The 18,871-nt window shown below is 54.2% G+C and overlaps 1 protein-coding gene across 1 annotated transcript; it reads left to right on the plus strand.

Moving 5' to 3' along the window:
- The first annotated feature begins 13,427 nt into the window (after positions 1-13,427).
- EGR4 (early growth response 4) lies at positions 13,428-16,175 on the plus strand. The gene is made up of 2 exons (XM_075750764.1): positions 13,428-13,932; positions 14,267-16,175. Exons 1-2 carry the CDS (start codon positions 13,794-13,796, stop codon positions 15,592-15,594), a joined length of 1,467 nt encoding a protein of 488 aa, XP_075606879.1. The 5' UTR covers positions 13,428-13,793; the 3' UTR covers positions 15,595-16,175.
- Positions 16,176-18,871: the final 2,696 nt, after the last annotated feature.

The following is an 18,871-nucleotide window of genomic DNA, read 5'->3' on the forward strand; positions in this document are numbered from 1 at the left end:
TGTCTGCCTCTTCCCAAGGCACACGGAGCGGTGAGGTACGTGTCTCTCACACAGGATGACCAAAGGTAGGGAGGAAAGGAGACTGGGAGAAAGGAAAGAGAAGGAAGACGAGCTGGACAGAAATGGAGTAGGTAATAGAAGAGACTAGGGCAGGAATCAGGAGCTTAAACCTTGCCATTTGGTGTCGTGAGAGGGTGTCCTGCTTGAGCTCCACCTGATCGGGAGGGTCCAGGTCTTCTGCAGACAGATCGTCATTTCTGGAGGTGTCAGGGGACACCTCTGATGACTCCAGATGCTGACGTTTGGGCTGCTCAGTCCTTCTCGAGGAGCAAGCAGCTCAGGTGCATGAGGCAGAAGGGAGGTACGGCTCACCGTAGCCTCATCTTTGACACAGATAACTTGGGGACAAGGCATGCTGCACCCGTTTTGACATGGTCTCATGTCACTCTGCGAAGGACCTCACAGGTGACCTTACTTCCGGCATTCCCAGTTTGGGACAATCTGTTCTCCAAGGTCGTGTGTTGTGCGTGCTGTAAGCAGAGAGTGTTTGCATCGCCGGAGGAAATATCTCTGTGAATGGTGGAATAACAGGATTGGAAGCACTTAATTTACACGTTGCCTAATTTTCCTTCCAAATTACCCTAACGAGTGCTGGGGGTAATAATGAAAAAGCGAATACAGACATTCTGGCAAAGAGCATGATAGGATTTTGAGCATCGCTGGGGAGTTAAAGCCTCAGCTTTCGGTCTTCTCTGGAAGAGTAATTCAACACCAGCCAATTTCATGAGTCAGCTCCTCGGTTAGTGTCGGTTGGCTCCAGTGACTGCTTTGGCCCTGTGATTCAATGGAAATCGAAATGTAATGCCTGTTTTTCATGAACTTAAATATGACAAAGGGGAAGCGAAACCTGACAGTCAGAAACAAACATTCCAGGCTCAGTTCAGGCAAGAGCCTGACATTTGCAAAACAGCGCGGTATTTTATTTAACACATCAGAGAAGTATCAAATATTATTAATCACCTTATTCCGTGACTGCAGAGGAAGCTGGAGCAATGAAAGGTTATAATCACCGAAGAGAACGAGGAGAAAGTGCCGAACCACCGTCTCTGATGTAATACACCTTCAAAGCTTTTCACCACGGGAAAGTCACAGCAGTGCCAATGAATCGTGGCCTCATTTCATCTCCTGGAAACAACAGGCATGTTTCTTCCTCTGAAACCTTTGAGCTGCCAGTGCTTTGCGGTTTTTAGACCTTTTACTATCGCTATCTGAAGCTGAAGTCTAAAAAGAGGTGGGGGAAAAAAAGTAAGAAAATGCCATGTGGAAGTTAAAATAGAAAATACTAGCACGTTCTGTACCAAAACTGGTTGCATTTCAGGGCTAAGAGTAAATACTTGTGATCATATTCAGACCCTGAGGACAGCTGGATTATGCCTAGGACAAATCAGGAAACGGGTATTTCCTGAGAAATCAGCTTTATTTATTTCATCAGGAGAGGAGGAAAGGAGAATTTAGACCAAACAGTCATGAAACAAACAAAACTGTATATAGCATCAAATGTCTCTGCACACGTGAAGTTCAAGGTAGGGTGGAAACCTTCCAGAAATGTTGGTGCCCTTGAAGTCAACAGCAAAATTCCCACCGGCAGGTTCCTGCAGAAGCCGGGTCTCACTCCTCAGGTCCTTTTAGTTACAGCTCTGCAGGTGGCTGCCTGCGTGTGTGACCTCGGGCGGAGGATTTTCACCTCGTAGTCCCTACTAAAACACTTCTCAAACATTAATGAATTAAATCTCGCAACGTTGCATCGGGCCATTATTGTTACGATGGCAAATCCACTCCCTTGGCAAGCGCTTCATCCTCTCCACGTTACAGTAAGCAGTAATGTTTCCCAGCCTGGTCTCAAAGGGAGTATGGGGCTGTAGCTCTGCTCTTTCCTCCTGCTTGGATTTATTAACACAGGAAACAACAATCAAATAAATCTTCTTGGGTTTGGCTCCTCTCTGAGTTAGCCCAGGTTGGGAACTGGGCCAGGGACCGTTCCCAGGAGGCAGCTTGCAGGAACCCCACGTGTTTTGAAGGATAAGGAGTTTATTAACCAGCTGGCCTCGGTGCCCAGGTTCCCAGGCAAGTTTAAATTCACTAATGTGTGTCATACGAGTCGGCTCCGGAGTCCCCGAGGCTCAGCCAGTCGGGCTGGGTAACCTCATGGCTGTGGAGCACCTACGTGTGTTTCCTCTCTCTAGGTGACCAGGGCATGGAGGGGAGGGATGATGTATAACCAGGTCTTTTCCCATCAGGCGCCATCAAGGAACAAAACGAACCTAGTCTAATTAGCAGAGACTGAAAGGTTGCGGAGGGAGTGGGGTTCTGACCTGCTGGGAGAGGGACGCACCCCAGCTAACTTTGGGCAATTAAATATTTGATTGGGAGCTCAAATCTTCCTGTTCAGCTGGTAGGAAAAGCTGCCAATACCGGGCGGCAATTCAAAGTGCCCAAATTTGCAACTGAACTCGCTGGATTATTTTTTTTATCGTGAGATCCTGATCTCCCCCCATCACCTAAGCTGCGCAGGCAGAGCTCCCTGCAGCTCAGTGACCTTTCTGGTGTAGCCAGGCTCAGGGAATGAAGAGGAGAAGAGGGGTCGGTCAGTGTGTGCCCAGGGTTTGCCTTGATATGGAGCTGGGATGGACCCAGAGTGGGAGAGATCGGACTCAGGACTTCCAGTGACTTTCCCGGTTAAAATATAACCTCGACTCGGTGCATAGGTGCTGTCTAAACCTGGGTTCTTCCAATCACAGCGGTCAGAGACAAGTGTGAGCACTGCCTCAAGACCCAAAAGCAGAAAGTGAATTTTTTAAAAAAAAAGAAATCAAAACTTTATCTCTGTGTCCAGATCTAGCAGTCTGGGGAGTCACCTTTGTGTTTCCTGAATACTTTGGGTCCGCAGTTCAGACTGCATCCTCCTCTCTGGGTGTTTTTCCTGGCTCTATGGGAAGGGAATGTTTATTTTTCACAGGAACGCATTGATTTGGTGATTTTTCCTAGACAGAGGTTTAAAGGGCCAGAACTGAAGGAGATGATCTAGCTTTAGAAATGTCTCCACTCAGGAACATTGCTCTTTATTTTTATTTATCTATTGCCCCACAATTCCTTGAAGCAGACTCAGCTCCTTCTTCTGCTTATTTTTAGTTGTGAACTGGAGCAGCGAAGGAGAAATCAGTACGAGCTGAGCATGCATCTGTCATCACTAGCTGTCACAACACCAGAGACGCCGTGTCCGTCCCTTGCCTTGCATCCGACGATTACATCCCACTTTCCTTTTTTTTTTAAAAAAAAAAAAAAAAGACAGATTAAACGAGGAAGTTTTCAACATCAACAGGCTACAGCATTATTCCTGCCATCGTTAAATTAACGTCAGGTTCTCTTGTCGGGGGTTTCTATGGAGACATTGCACTGTCCTGGCAGGCAGTTTATGCTTCATGCCAGTTATATTTATTTGTATTTGTCAGCGAGCCAGAGTGGGCCAAGCCCTGCTCTGCGCATTTGGAGTAACACAGGATTCCCACTGGCTCCGTCCAGCAGAGCTCTGGGCACCGAGAAAGGAAACATGCCGTTGTTTTCTACTAATGCTTTCTTGTATGGTTTATTTAATTCTTTTGCAGCTGTCGGCCGAGTCTTCTGCAAAGAGCGAAGAGCCCTGGACGAACAGCTGGCTGCAAACCTGTCCCACAGCAGAGCTGCATTTGGTGCTGTGCTGGATGCATCGGGGCTGCGGGAATAAGGGGCGGATGAGTTGTTTGGGATGGTTGGACACGTCCCATAGGCTGCAAGTGGGATGTCCCTGCTCCAGGACAACCTGTGTGCTTTTTGGTTTTTTTGTTAGTGACTGCCTGCAAACCACCCTGTTACGTCCCAGTTTTAGATCACTAGTCATTTCTCAACTGTGGTGCTTCTTTATAGCTGGATGTAAACTGCATAACTGATGTTAATGGTTGTAGTCATTAACTGAGGTGGCCTTCCACGCAAATGAGCTGCCATCAACTAATCCCAGATGGCACCACCAGCTTCAGGGGATGGTGGGAACAGGACAAGCATCATGGAAGGCTTGAGGACCAGGAGGGAGCTGAAAGGTGCCATGAGATCACTAGCTGATGGCTAAAGAAGAGTTAAGACAAGAGGAGACTTGTTCATCATGTGAACTTGCAGAGTAAGGAGTGTCCTGGGGCCACCATTAAATGGACTGCTCTGTTCCCTGCAGCTTCTTGATGGAGACAGCAGGAGTTTTTACTGATGTACGAGTGTGCAGGACTGACCGATGCTGTCTTCGTCTGCCTGTCCATCTCCCCACCCCACTGCTGACAAATGCAAAGCCCTCCTTTTGGGTGAGGGGAATGAGCAGGGAATGGAGACAAAGGTGGATGCAAGCCAATGAGTCAGGAGAGATCCATCAGGAGTACAACCAGTGGGCAAATACAATGTTCGGAGTCAGGACGTGAGCCGCCTTGCAAGAAGCTCCATGATGTCCTCATCCTGCTGGCTCCTGCATCAAGGTGGGATGTTCAGAATTGCTCGAATCCCTCTTCCACCAGATCCAAGGGAATGAAAAGCCCATTCTTTAACTTCAGAGAGGAGCTGAAATCCCTCCCATGAACACCCTCGGAGGACCCCTGTGAAATCATCTTGAGATGCTTCTTACTTCTGACTCTCAGGCTACACAAGTAAATACTCTCACAGATGTGTGACATCCATATGTTAACAGGAAAGTTTCAACCCCTGTCCCCCACTTTCCAGATCAGACTAATGCTCGTATATGGCTTCCTCACCACGTTATTTAACGATCTGTTCCCAGCTCCAGCTGATCCTAGTGAAAAGGTGATGTCTGGCCCAGAAAGCATGGGCCAGCCACTGGCATGGTGTTCTCATCTGGGCTCTGCACCCGAAAATTTCCAGGTTGCTCTAGAAGGAGCTGCTCTGGCCTTTCTTTCCCGTCTCATGCAGAAAGTGGTGTCTCAGTTGTGCGTTTGAGTGCAAATATAGCCAGACGTGATGCAGCCAATTTATTCCCCTCAAAACACTCTGTTACACCTTAACCACAGTAGCCCACGTTGTTCTCTGAGGGTCAAACCGTGGACTGGAGAATTATCTTCTTCGCAGGAACAAACAGGACTCCAACTGGATGATGCGCCAAAGTCCAGATGCTACCACGTGTGTGACCTCAGCAGGAGACGCTGGACTGTCACGACACAACGCAGGGAGGTATCCTTCCTCCCGCACCATAGCGATGGGATGATGTCCTGGAGCAGGAACGTAGGGTCGGTCGCTCTGGGGCGAGCTGAAGACCAATCTACCATGTACTTCATCCCTTGACAGTGGCCGCTGATGGATGCCTAGAGGAAGGTACAAGGGGACCTCCATCGTATTGCCTTCGTGTGTCCTTCCAGGTTCTGGCAATCTGTAGCAACTGACTGCAAAACGCAGCTTCAGACATTTTTAAGAGTAGGTAAAATCAGCGTTCTCCCATGGTATTTTGGGGTAAAAAATGCACTCTAGCATATACGTTTTAGAGTGACGCTTTTTCCATTTATAACTGAGTTGGGCAACCTGATTCCTGCAAGTGAGATGGCAAATTCTGCTCCTCTCATAGCTGAACTATATAATAGATATAACTTGTATTAATTTACTTACCATACTATATTTAATAGTTTTCCTAATTATATGCCGAGAGACCAGAGCAGTTAATTTGAAGAGTTCCATGAATTTCCACATGCTTACAACCTTTGGCATGAATCTTATTAAGTTTTATTAACATAATTAATACTAATGGCAAAAAAAGGACTGCTATCATTTCGCTTTTGTATTTTGAATGTGAGTCGAGATCACGATACTGTAACCACAAGCAACAAATCAGAACTTGATAGATGGATTTGCCTTCGTTAGCAGCTGACGGTGACAGCCTTTAAATTTACTTGGGAGGAAGAATTGATGGCATAGAAAGCTGACTTCAGAGGCTGATGGTTTTATTTCGTGGAAAGGAGACTTAATAAATCTTCATGATGCTCTGATTAATGATTCTGGAGAGCGTCTCTCCGGATTCTTGGAAACTTTCCTGAAAAGGAGCAGTGAGCTGGTCAAGGAAGGAAATAACACTCACAAATGAAAAGCTGTCAGATAAATTCATCTCCGAGCAGGCAGCGGGCCAGGTGTGTGTCCCCCCCTCTTTGCAATCAGAGGGGTAAGTACTTGAGCATGGTTCATGGGCACGATTTGCTGTAGGTGGTTAGAGAAGTAACACGGGCTGCAGGGAGCAGGGGTTTAGCTCCAATCTCTGCAACAGGCTCTCTGCAACGTCCTTGGCCAACTCACTTAGTTTGCACCAGTGGGTACAAAACCAGCTCTTTTTAACTCTGAACCTCTTCAGGAAGCCTCCTGCCCGTTCCCAGGGTCGACCCCAGTTCCCAGTAATCCCTGTGGACATTGGGAAACTGGGGCTCGAAACTGGCCGGGTGCCTGGGGAGGGAGGGACGGGTGGAGGTGAAGCAACCTCGAGGCTTTCTTCCTTTCCCTGGGTGAGGAAACACGCTCCTCCCTCTCCAGCCGGCTTAGTTTTTCTTACCTGTCCTTCTCAAAAGGGATTTTATTCTAATGGTTTGTTAATGAACGCCTTTATCTGATTGCAAGGCAGCTCTCTTTCGGGTTGATGACACCGGAGGTAAAGGGGCCGACATTCGTTTGCGTCCCAGCACACCTCCGCTATATCGCTTGCGAAGCCGGAGCCCCGGGGCTGCTGGGCGCCGTGCGAGTCTCTGCCTGCCCTAACGAAACCTGCCTGGGCTGCGGGACCACGGCGAGACCAGAGGAGACAAACAACCCTCTTGGTTTTCACCTTCGATGGGGGTTGAGATGTCCTGCAACCTAATGAGGATAGAGCCTAACGATGCTCAGGACGCATTTCAGAGCTCCTGATCAAAGCCTCCTGGAAACCAAATATAAAAGTCCAAATGTTTTTCTTCAGGCTTTTTCTAAATAAAAGTCTGATCATTTGCTTTAAAGAATGCCTTGTTTTAAAAATATACATAATTTTTTTAGAGGTGATTAAAACCAGTGTGAGAATGAGTGGAGAAGGACTTATTTGGTGCTCATTGAATCATTTCATTCAAACTGGAAGGCAAGCTTGCTTGGAAATGTTTGCAGCTTCCCAGTCAATACATCAAGGCAGACAGACTTTTAGAAAAAAAAATGTGAATTTGGAAAGAAGTTGAGAAAATTGTGTCCTCCTACTTTATTACAGCCAAATCATTGTGTTCCTGACAGCCCCAGCCTCAGCCCTGTGCTTATACTGAGCCCAATTAATCTTCCAGCCCCTGACCAGTGCATGCAAAAGCACATGCTAAAAATATTGTGATAAGGACGCATGATGAAAGAGAGAATAGAAATACCACTTGTGCTCTCCGCCGGCTTCTCCGAGAGCTCGCAGCTTTACCACTTTGCCTCTAGTATTGGGTTTGATTTTATTATTCGGGGGGCAGGGGGGAGCAGGAGATGAGATTATTTCTGACTCTAGCCTATTTTTAGGAGGCGACGCGATCGCAGGCGCTGCAGCGACCTCTCCGCTTTGGCAAGCTGCTCTGCCGTCCCCATACGCAGTCGCTCCCGGGCTGTAATTGCCCTTGGCTAAACTGCAGGTAGCAGCCAAATTTGAGGGATTTTTACCCCAAAGCTCAGCTGCTTGTGATAAAAAAACAAGGATGCAGGAGAAGTGATCTGTAAATTTTAAGGGCAGGAAGAGCTGTTATCACTAGCTGAGCACCCGGAGAAGATGGTGATGTGCAGCAACATAAAACCTGGAGCGAGATAGCCATCCACTCTGACCTCCCGCGGCGCCCAGGCTCTGAAATTCCAGCCAGCGATTCCTCCCTCATGCTCAGTAATTTAAAAAAAAAAAAAAAGAAAAATCCCTTTTTGGCAGGCATTTCGTAGAGCCTCACGTGCTGTTTAAATCTGCTGAGGCCACCTGGGCATGCCTGAGGAAAGATGCTCTTCAGCAAAGGTCCTCAGAGCATCCCTTCGCCACCGCCCCGGGGTTGGCAGCACGGCCGGGAGGTGGTGGTGATCTCCTTCTCGACCTCTCCAGCTTGTCTCCTCTGTCACGCGAGCATCCTCTCCACGGCACCAGGAATAGGTACGCGGTGGAGACGGCACCGCTGGTCGCGTGCCAGTTGCCATGGAAATGCAGAGCGATGTATTCTAGAAGTTTTCCTGGAAGGGGAGATGGTTGGAGCGATCGGAGGGGGAAGTGGAGGGCAAAGAGATGAGATCCAGCGGCTGGGTTGTGACCCATCGACGTGCCATCTCCAGCGGCCGTCCCAGGAGGAGTCACTGCTGTGTCGCATCGTGCCATCCACCCCTCCGTGAATTCCGTTGCCAGCTTCAAGAGTTTGGGATGGCGCTCCCTTCTCCATCTCAGAGGCCTGGCAGAGGGAGGTTTGGGGTGGTTTATAAAAGAATCCGGGCTTTGTGGTTGGCTTTTGGTGTGGTTTTTGGTGGGGGTTGTTTAGAGATGGGAGTCACGAAAGGTAATTCAGGGGTTTGTGTGGAGCATGGGGTGGCACTGGCAGCTCCCGCGCACCCAAATGGCACCTTGTGAGCCGTGGGTGCTGGTGGGGCAGCTGCCCTTTGGATGCCCACCTCTGTCCCTGCCCCTAACACCATGGGGGGAAGCAGCAGCACTTCCTGGGGGGGTTGTTCTTTCAAATACCCAACTCCTGCTGCTGCTCAGCCCCATCTGCAGAGCAAACCTGAACAACAAGCAGCAAATCCAAGGGACATCATTGGCCATAAGAGGTGGAAATGCTGGGGAGGAAGAGGAGGCAGGCAGTGCTGCAGGGTTGTTGTCTTTTCCCCAGCTTCCAGGGAAAAGAAAAAACCACTTTTGAATCACAGAAGCATCATCTTGAATGCTAACCTCTTCCAAGGGCTTCTCTCATGGGCGAGAAAGTGGTTCTGTTGACTCTGAGCCTCTGGTCCTCAATATTGAATATCCCCGCAGGGAATTTCCCAGCTCTACCCATCACCACAGAGAGGTTTTGATCACCAAAAGGAGGGAATTTGTCGCCCTGTGTGAGCAGCCGGCAGATTTATTGCATGCACATCTCTTTGCTTGGAGGCTCTTCTGAAGCTGCAAGCGTGGAGGTGGTGGGCATACTCCAAACAAACAGAAAGAGGGAATTTTTTTCACCTAAAACTTAGCTCATCTCACAGCACAGAGGATTCTAAGGGCTCAAAAAGGAATCAGACAGTGGAGAAATCCACTGAGGACTATTAAATACAGGGCATCAGGTCGAACGCAGAAGATACATGAGCCATGAATACTTGGGGCTTGGAGGAGACACATGGAAATTACAGTTTTCCATAGATATCTATCGGCTTTGGGCACACGAGCCCAAGTTTGGCTGCCAAAGTAGTATTCCATGAACCAATACTTGGCCCATCCCTTTGGAAAAATGAATTCCAGCCTCAGATCGGTGCTGCCCATCTCTACCCTTGCCAGCGGCTCCGGGGCTGCCTCTTCTTGCCCAGCCTGGGTGCTGGGGTGGGGAAGGTGCCTCCCAGACCTTCCCCCAGCTCCTTGCTGGCTTGTGGCAAGGCAAGGCAGGAGGAAGAGGATGATTTGCCTCCTCTCCGTAGCAGTTTGTCCCTTAAATAGAGCTGGGAGTTTGGGGAGCACCCAACCCCCTGCCAAAATCTCCCCAGGCTATAGGGAAGAACACAGACCAAGCCCTCAGAGATGAAAGCCAGGGGAAAAACATGGCACAAAGCCAAGAATTAAGGCTTGATTTCCATGCTAGAACCCCAACTGGGAGCACAAACTGGGAAACTGGGGAGAAAGGAAGGCCCATGTGCCGTTGCAATGGATTGCATACAGCGTGGTGGGACGGTGACCCCTGGGACCAAGCTGGCCCCTGGCTCTGCAGAGGAAACATCTGGGTGGATCAGCAGGAGCCAGCGAGGAGCTCACCAAGCAAGGGCTCGCCCTGGCTGGCAGAGGCAGGCAGGCGCCCCGGGGACGGTGGCTTGTGCCAGCCGGTTCCAGATGGCCGGTGACTGGGGGAGCCCCGGGCTGGCAGCCTGTGCGCTGCGGCACGCTTGGAGGGCTGCAGTCCTGGGCGAGCGTGGGGACAAGCTTGGGGCTGAGCAACCTGCACCCTGCCAGAAAGCTCAGAGATGCCTTCCAGGCTCCCGGCATCACCGGAGCAAAACCACTCCTTCCTTTGGGGTCGTCATTTGCTGCCCCGAGGATACTCCCACCGCACAGAGGGTGCACGGAGGGAGCAGGAGCCCGAAGCCCTTCTGCCTGGGTGAACCTTTGCTGCGAGATGCCCCATGGATGCACACAGGGTTACCACAGCACCATTCCAAACCACTTCAGCTCTTAAAGACCTTAAGCAAAGCTTCCCGCAGCATCTCAGGGACCAGAGAAAGAGAGAGAAGACCCAAACACCGAGGCAGAACCTGAGCTGCGGTACCTCCCCGGGGTGCCCGTGTGCGGCGGGGGCGACCTGGCTGCTGCACGGATTTCCTCCCTGTATTTTTATGACGACACGTTTCACCCCAGGAAGGCTATCCCGCCTCCTCGCCAGCCAAGTGCCCCTTCTGGGAAGGGAAACGCTGTGCCAGCACCCGGTCCCGGAGTTTGGCTTTGGTCGTGGTCACGTTTTCCCATTACCTCATGCGTCGTGTCACCTCCGCAGTCGGAGCTAACACAGCCACGCTCCTCCCATGGAAACTACCATCCAAAAGGGTCACTTTACACTGGTTTTTTTAATAGAAGTGGGTCTCTATTTATCTCAGGCTTGAAAGAAAAAAGCATTCATCCAGAGGAAGAGGGCACATTAGACAGTACCTGTACAGCCACCCCTGTATAGTCAGCAGCGCTCTCCCAGGCAGACGAGGCGTATATAAACCATGCGATAATTGTTTATTTTCTTGTCTGGGGAACCAAAATGTCGCCACTATTTTAGGATCATCTCTGAGGCTGGAGAGAGGTTTATGAGAGCTGCCTCTGCCCTGCGGCAGTAGCAGGGGCCCTTCCCATGGCACGTTAGGCTGGCGTCATGTAAAAGGTGGGACAGTTTTTTCCATCTCCAGGAGGAAAGGAGAGCTGCTTGTCCTGGCAGCAGTTGTTCCAGGGATGTGCACGGCAGCAGGCGAGAGCTCAGAGACTGGAGGCCCTACACATCCGAGAGCACATCCCAGTTAAAACGTGGCACAGCCAAATAAAATAAGAGCTACCAAGGTCTGATGGGTCCATCTAACACAGCCAAGGAGAGGTGAAGAAGAGACAAGGACCCTAAGGACCATCCCTTGGTTGTATCCCACCGGCATCCAGCAGATCCCCTATGCAGCAGGTTGGGGTTGTGTCCAGTAGCCACAGATGGACAATTTTGAATGAGTTTATCATCTTGGTCCCCGTGATGTCCTGAAGCGCTGAGTTCCAGTTTCATCGCGCACTGCAGGGCTAAGTATTGCCTTTGGTTTGCCTGAAACCCACTTTCTGGCCATTGCACTGGGCTCCCCCGGCTCCTGTGAGATCAGAAATGATGAATAATTGGATCCCACTCACCATTTCCACACTCTGATAATTTTCTGGATCTCTCTCCATGCCCTCTTCTATTTCCAACCTGAACCTTACAGCTCATTCCCTGACACTCCCTGAATCACCAGCAGGGCTTAATGCTCCTTTGCACCTCTTCGCCAGCGATCTCGGTGCGTTTTGCAGAGACAACGACGAACGGCCTGCCCCCAACGTGGGGAAGCGCTGCTAGACACATTTCAGAGTCATTTGCCCAAGGTAACGCAGTGACTCATTGCTGGAGCCAGGAATAGCACCGGAGCAGGGTCCGGCTTCAGCCGCTGTGCCCCGGCTCGAGCATCGCTTGGCCCCGTGGACGTGGGTGTGGGCACTGCTGCACATCCCCAACGGATCCTCCTTTGCACCCTGCAGCTTTTCTCCTGCAGAGCCCGTTGTGGAGGTAACCTTCTCACCGGCCGCCTTGCACTCAGAAACGGCGGGTTTGTACCTGTAAAGATTTTTATGGATGTGTTTTATAGTGGGCTCTGAACCCAAGAGCCAGCTTGCCCAGAGAAAACCTTCCCTTCCCCATCCAAACTGCCTGTGTTGGATGCTGGTGGTGATCCGCTCCCCAAAGCATTGCTGCTCATCCAGGATCGGCTCCAAATGGAAATCTCCAAATAACCAAGCAGGGAAAGCAACAGCCTCCAGCCTTGCTTCACTGGAGGCTTCACCCCACCGCAGCAGCTGGAGGGGGTCGGGAGGATGCTCAGGGCACTGCGGCAGGGGAGAAAGCACTGCCAGCATCCTTCCCAATCACTGCTTGTGTTGAGTCCGCTCCTAAAACATCCCCCTTCGACGAGCCGGTGGGATTTGCAGCATGGATCTGCCCTCTCCCAGCCCAAATCCGTGCCTATCGCACGCCAGCCTGGGTGGGAGCCATGAACTCGGATGACTGAAACGCGGCGAGGGAGCTGGCTGCAGCGTTTGCCTTCTCTTTTTGGCCGTTTGCTAGATCACAGGAGGAGCCGGCATCCACTTCACGGCTCCAAATCAAAGCAAATACGAAATGCCAGCAGAAAGTATTGCAAAATCAGGAATGGAAAGAAGGGAAGGGGGGGGGGGAATAGCAAACCCAGCACCTTTCACGCTTCTAGAAGGAACAAGAGCAACAAAAGGCATTCACAGGGAAAAAATAGCATAAGGCGAATAAGAGCCTGGGGAGATGTAAATCTGGAAGAACAGCAGCCCACGTTGGGAGGGGAGCCAAAGCCCCAGTGCATTGCTGCGGCGCAAGGGCCGGATCCGGAGGGGTGCCCAGCATCCACCACCCCCCCCGGCCCAGCCGTGGGAACTGCAGGGGCAAAGCTGAACCTGGTGGAAAGCAAAAGGCTGCGTGCACACGCTTGTGCTTGCACACGCGTGTGTGCACATGCATGTGCCTGGGTGTGTTGATGCAGAAGGTGCGATGGGGGGGGGGGGGATGCGGGCAGGGATGCGAGGGGAGGGGGGGGGGGGTGCTGTGCACACACACACAGAGCAGCAGCCGCGGGCCCTGCAGCGATTTGTTAAAAATATCGCGATTATTAGTTAAAAAGAGAGAGATGGAAGGAGGGGAGGGGGGAAAAAAAACCCACAGAGGGAGAGAAAAGGGGGAGGGGAAAGGAGGGGGAGGGGGAGGGAGGGGGCAGCGCGTCACGGGAGAGATTTCCTTATTGGGACTCCCTAGCCTACATCCTGAGTCCATATATGGGCATTTACGTCACGGCGGCCTCACTGGGGACTCCAGAAATGGCTGCGGCGGAAGGTCGGAGCAGCCCCGCTGCAGCTATAAAGGGGGCGGCGGGGAGGGAGAGCCGGGTGTTCGCACGGGCTGCCGCTGCTGCCTGCCCCTGCCTGCCCCTGCCTGCCCCTGCCTGCGCCCCCCTCCCCGCGGGACCTGCCCCCCCCCCCCCCCGCGACTCCACCCCCACCCCCCCTCCCCCGGGGCACAGCACCCCCGGATCGCTCCCGGCACCCAACCCCGAGCATCACTCGGATTGCCCCAGGCACCCCGGTCCCTGGCACCTAACCCGAGCATCCCCCGGCTCGGCCCGGGCCCCCCCGCAGCATCCCCCGGCTCGGCTCGGCCCGGGCACCCCCGCAGCATCCCCCGGCTCTCCCTGAGCCATCCCCCGGTTCGCCCCAGCCCGGCCCCGCCGCTCCGGCCGTGCCTTCAGGGGAGATGCTCAACGTTATGGATTTCTCCTGCCCGGACCCGCTTTACTCCAAGTACGAGGAGAGCTGCGAGATGAAAACCGGAGACCTGCAGGGCTTGGGGCAACCTGAGCAGCAACTTCTGGCAGAGGCGGATTTCCTCGGAGGTAAGGGCAGGGGGGAGCTGGGCAGGGATGAGGGACCCCGCTGGGAGTGATAGCTGCAGCCAGGAATCGGGCATCTTCCCTCTCCTCTTCTCCCAGCCCCGGGCTGGGGGGTTCCATAGCCCCCCGCTAGCCCAGGGTGGGGATCCTGGGGGGTCCTTCTGGGCAAGCGGGGTGAAGCTCAGGGCTCGCTGTGCGGTCCCAGGGACCCGGCTAAGACGGGGACCTCGCAGTGACGCAACATCAGCCTCCCGCTGTTCCCCCGTAACCCGCCCCCCCCCCCCCCCATCTCTGCATCCCTCCGTCCCTCTAACCACCGTCCCCTCTGCCTCCCCAGGTGAGCTGCTGGGCACCCCGATGGGCGGCGGGGCGGTGGATTACTCCCTCCTGGGCAGCCAGCCCTCTCCTTCGCTCAGCTACACCGGCAGCTTCTTCATCAAGGCGGTACCGGAGCATCCCCAGGACCAGGAATCCCTCTTCAACCTGATGTCGGGGATCCTGGGCATCTCCCCCTTCGCCTCCTCCGAGAGCCACCAAAGGCACCTGGATGCTCTTTACCCCTGTCCCGAGGCGGCTCAGAGCCAGCTGGACCTTTACGCCGCCTGCCAGCCCGAAATGAACGGATCCCCCCAAGCCCCCTTCCCGGAGCAGGGCTACGGCAGCTTCCCCACGGCGGAGGGTGCTCAACCCCTCCAGGCTCAACCCACCTTAGGAAACACCTCACAGTGCTTCTTCCAGCCCAAGCTCCTGGACAACAAGCAGGACATCAAGCTGCCCTCTGATTCCCCACCCCTGGACAAATTTAAAGCCTCCTGTGCCCAGTGGGAGCCTGTCACCCAGCATCAGGCCTACCTGCCTGCTGGCTACCATTCTCCTGAAGCCTTCCCGGCTGGGGAGAGCGGCCAGGGGCTGTTCCACCCGCTGGGCTCCAAGATGGAGAGCGTCTTGTCCGTCAGCTGCCAGTCGGAGCTCAGCAGCCTGGCGGAGGACGCTGCCTGCTTCGGCACCCATCTGGGCTTCGGCTGCGAGCCAGAAAACTTCCCGGCCCGCGGGGACTTTGCCGACACCAAGATCCACAACCTCCCTCCTCCGTTAATGCCGGAGTTCGACACCTCCTTGGCCCAGCCTGAAGTGCTCCCGGGTCTGATGAGCTCTGCCGACCTCCTCCATCCTCACCCCTCACCCTCTGTCCCCCCCACGGACTTTTTGGGCCACCCCACCTCTTCCTCCCTCCCTTCCCTGCTGCCCGCCAACCCTCCTGCCTTGGCCGAGCCCAAGAAGAAGACCCGCCGGACCAAGTGCTCTTCCAAATGCTTCTGCCCAAAACCCCATGAGAAGGCTTTCGCCTGCCCGGTGGAGAACTGCATCCGGAGCTTCGCCCGCTCCGATGAGCTCAACAGGCACCTCCGCATCCATACGGGCCACAAACCCTTCCAGTGCCGCATCTGCCTGAGGAACTTCAGCCGCAGTGACCACCTCACCACCCACATCCGCACCCACACCGGCGAGAAGCCCTTCTCCTGTGACACCTGTGGCCGCCGCTTCGCCAGGAGCGACGAGAAGAAGCGCCACAGCAAGGTCCACCTGAAGCAGAAAGCCCGGACCGAGGAGAAGCTCAAAGGTTTGGGGTTCTTCTCGGTGGGTCTCTCCTTCGGGACACTGTGAAAGCCCAACCTGAACACTGGGAGACGGCGTTTCCCGAGGTCCCCCCGAGCATCTCACGGGAGAGCCGGGGTGGGAATACCCTCCTGGGGTGGCCCCGGAGAAGATGACGGCAGATCGGGCTGGGCCAGGGAGGAGAGGAGCACGCGGGACGCAGAGGCGATGCCGCGGCGCTGGACCGCTCGCTGCGGAGGTGGGATGTGGCAGCTCCGGCCACCCGGAGCCATCTCCAAACTGCAGGGACTGAGTCATTTTTATAGCTCCTGTTCCAAGGACGGGAAAGGGAAAAAAAAAAAAACAAACCATGTACAGAAAGAAATCACCACCAAGATGTTTTCTGGTTTTTTTTTAATACCCAAACCCATGGACATCCTGCATTTGTAGCGACCTGACTGTGATTTCACCTGCCAGCACTTTACATGATGCTCCCGACCGGTTGTTTACTGGACGGCACGGTCGGGGCTGCGGCTGCACCGGTCCTTTCTCCTGAAGGAGAGAGATGCCACCGGGGCTCCAGCAACTGGTGCGTAATGGTCCCTTTGGAAAGGTGATGTTGTTATTATTATTATTTTCCTGTTTGCAAAAAAAAAAAAGCAGCCCTATCAGAACTATTAGAAAATTGTGTCTATTTTTCTAATTAAAGATTTGAGCTAATCTAAGACCTTGCTGGGGTTGCTCTCTGCCTTTCAATCCCGTATAGCAGCCGACACCAGAGGTATTTCTGTTGCGTTTTTGTCCTCTAGCTGCTGCGTATGAGGGAAAAGGTGCTTAAATAATTAGCAAGGAGAGAAAAATCAACCAGTGCAGCAGCGACCCTCCTCTTGAGCATCCCCAAACCCCCAGGGTGGGCGGCTTATCCTGGGAGAAGGATCTCATCCCGGGACAGAGCAGGGAACAGGTCCCTGCTCCCCACCAGTGAGTTCCCTCTCTGGAAAGGGGGATGTGGCTCCGGGTTTATTCCGATGGGGCCAAGCCCTGGAGGGATCTGCCCTACTTGGATCCAGGGACCCAAAAGCCCAGCCCAGACCCCCCCCCCACGCTGGGTTCCTGGTTCCCCCGTGGGCTGTGGGTGCCCCACACACCCTAGCAGGCTTCACCTACAAGAACCGGGGTGAAATACAGCCCTGCTCCCCATCTTCAACCTGGCCCATCCCCAGGGCTGGAGAAGATCCAAGCACCATCAGGCAGAGGCAGGCAGGCAGGATGTGGCCCCCTGCGAAGCCAAGGGGGCTGTTTGCTCCCTCCCTTTCAGCGTTTTAGATGGCTGAGAGATGCCGTTTCCCTTCTCCTGGGACCAGCCAGCAGCCGGATGGCTCAGGAGGAGATTTTGCAGCCTGGAAGGTGCTGCTGAGAGCAGAGCCTCCCTCCTCCAGCACTTAAAAATCAGCCAAAACCATATATCCCCAAAATCTCATCCTTCTAACAGGAGATGCTCACTCAGATAGGGCATGCTGGTCTTTGATTTTAATTAATTGGGAGGAGGAGGTGCCTGTGGGAATGGAGGGAGCCAGGCAGTGGGGATAGGGTGGCGTATCCCTGGCTCAGAGATTGGCATCAACGCTCAGGCGTTTTGGGGATTATTGGCCTTTTCTTGCAGAGGGGGAAACTGAGGCAGGGAAGGGGCACTGAGCATGGCTGCAAATCTGCCCTCTCCAGCAGATTTTTGTCCCCTCCACCAGCCCTGGAGAGGGGGGGGGATCTGCCCCCCAACTGTGCTATGGAGGAGAGACATCTCCCTCCCCAGTCGCCTCATGTCCCCCAGCCCTTTGCTGACACACGGGCTGGAGCATCCCAGGGCTAAGCCCCAGTTATCCCATTATCCCGGCAAAATCCACTGCCCCGCTCTGAGCTTGCTGTGGGGTGGGAGGACACCGTGGAGATGGGGCGGGGGGGAGGCTGGATGGGGGATGTGGGATCTCTGAGGACTGCTAGCAGGGATGGGAAGGGGCGAGGGGCCAGAAGGAAACCTGGTTGAGGGGGAGATCCTACATGTCCCCTCGGACCTATCCCTAAGAGCTCACACCTCTGATGGCACCCAAGGGTGCTCATCCTCCTCGGGTGGGCACCCACCAGACCCAAGCGCTGCTGGCCCCAGCAGCTGAACCATCCCATGTGTGTGGGAGCCTGATCCTGAGCGAGGACCTCTCTGTGGGAGGCAGATTGCCCCAGGCACCAGAGAAAAAAACCTTTTTTGGGCGGGACACCACATATATGTTATCAAGGACCTCAGCACCCGGGTTTGCTTCGGGAAGAGGCGTCTTTCGGGCACCCCTCCGCAGGACGTCAGCTCTCGCCGGGCAGTAAGCAGCTCTGCTTTCTCCTGCGCCGCTGGCCGTGCGTGATGCATGAGGCCATGATTAATACCCCTCCCAAAGCTCTGCAGAAGCACCCAGGCTTGAGCCTTCACCCTCTGCTCGCCCGGCCGGCGCTGCCAAGGAGGGTGGGAGGGAGGGGGGGCACCCACCACGGCAGCTGCTTCTGGGGTGCAGTGGACCAAGCGCACGTGCTTGTGTTTATAGGAGAGGAGAAGCGGTTGCACCCCAAAACCTGGGGCTACTCAGGGATGGGACAACCAGTCACCCCCAGGCCGGCAGCATCCTGGTCCCAAGGCTGCCGTCTTCCCTCTCTCCACATCAGAGACAAAGAAAACGTGTCAGTGCTGGGTGTCTTCAGTGCTGAGGACCAAGCCAGGGAGCTCGGGGACTGGATCAGGGCCAAGCCAGGGATCAAGCCAGGGTGCTTGGGGCCCAGCTGGGGACCAAGCTAAGGGTGCTCAAGGACCAGTCCAGGACCAAGCCAGGGTGCTCTGGGACTCACTGGGGACCAAGTCAGGGATGAAGCTGCGGTGCTCAGGGACTGTGTCAAAACCAAGCCGGGCTCCTTGGGTCCAGCCTAGGATGGGGAAGGAGCGATGCAGGTGCCCACGCTCGGCCATGCACCCCACACCAGCTGCCCCCGCCACCCCGCCCAGGGAGATGCTCCAGGGTGATCCCAGCAGGGACCCTGCCAGGGACAGGGGCTTTGCTGATGGGAGGCAAGGGTGGGATTGGGGGACCGGGGAGACGCAGGATGAGGCCGGCGGGCTGCCGCATGGCAGCAAGGCCCGACGGAGGGCCCGCGGTGTTCGTGGGGAGACAGGCAGAGGGAGCTGTGAAGGAGGAAAGCGGCAGAGAGAAACAGTCCGGGCTCAGGCTGCAAAGGAGGAGGAGGCGGCTGCTAGCGCTCGCCCTCCCTCCATCCCTCCATCCCTCCATCCTTCCCTCGCCCCTGCCTTCGCCAG

The sequence above is a fragment of the Balearica regulorum genome, chromosome 4 (genome assembly GCF_011004875.1).
Source record: "Balearica regulorum gibbericeps isolate bBalReg1 chromosome 4, bBalReg1.pri, whole genome shotgun sequence".
Lineage (NCBI taxonomy): Eukaryota > Metazoa > Chordata > Aves > Gruiformes > Gruidae > Balearica > Balearica regulorum.

Excerpts from the sequence above, each read along its gene's own strand:
- EGR4 (XM_075750764.1), top strand. The coding sequence starts at position 13,794 with ATGCTCAACGTTATGGATTTCTCCTGCCCGGACCCGCTTTACTCCAAG. Across the intron at positions 13,933-14,266 it reads AGAGGCGGATTTCCTCGGAG|GTGAGCTGCTGGGCACCCCG; the intron begins GTAAGGGCAGGG and ends CTGCCTCCCCAG.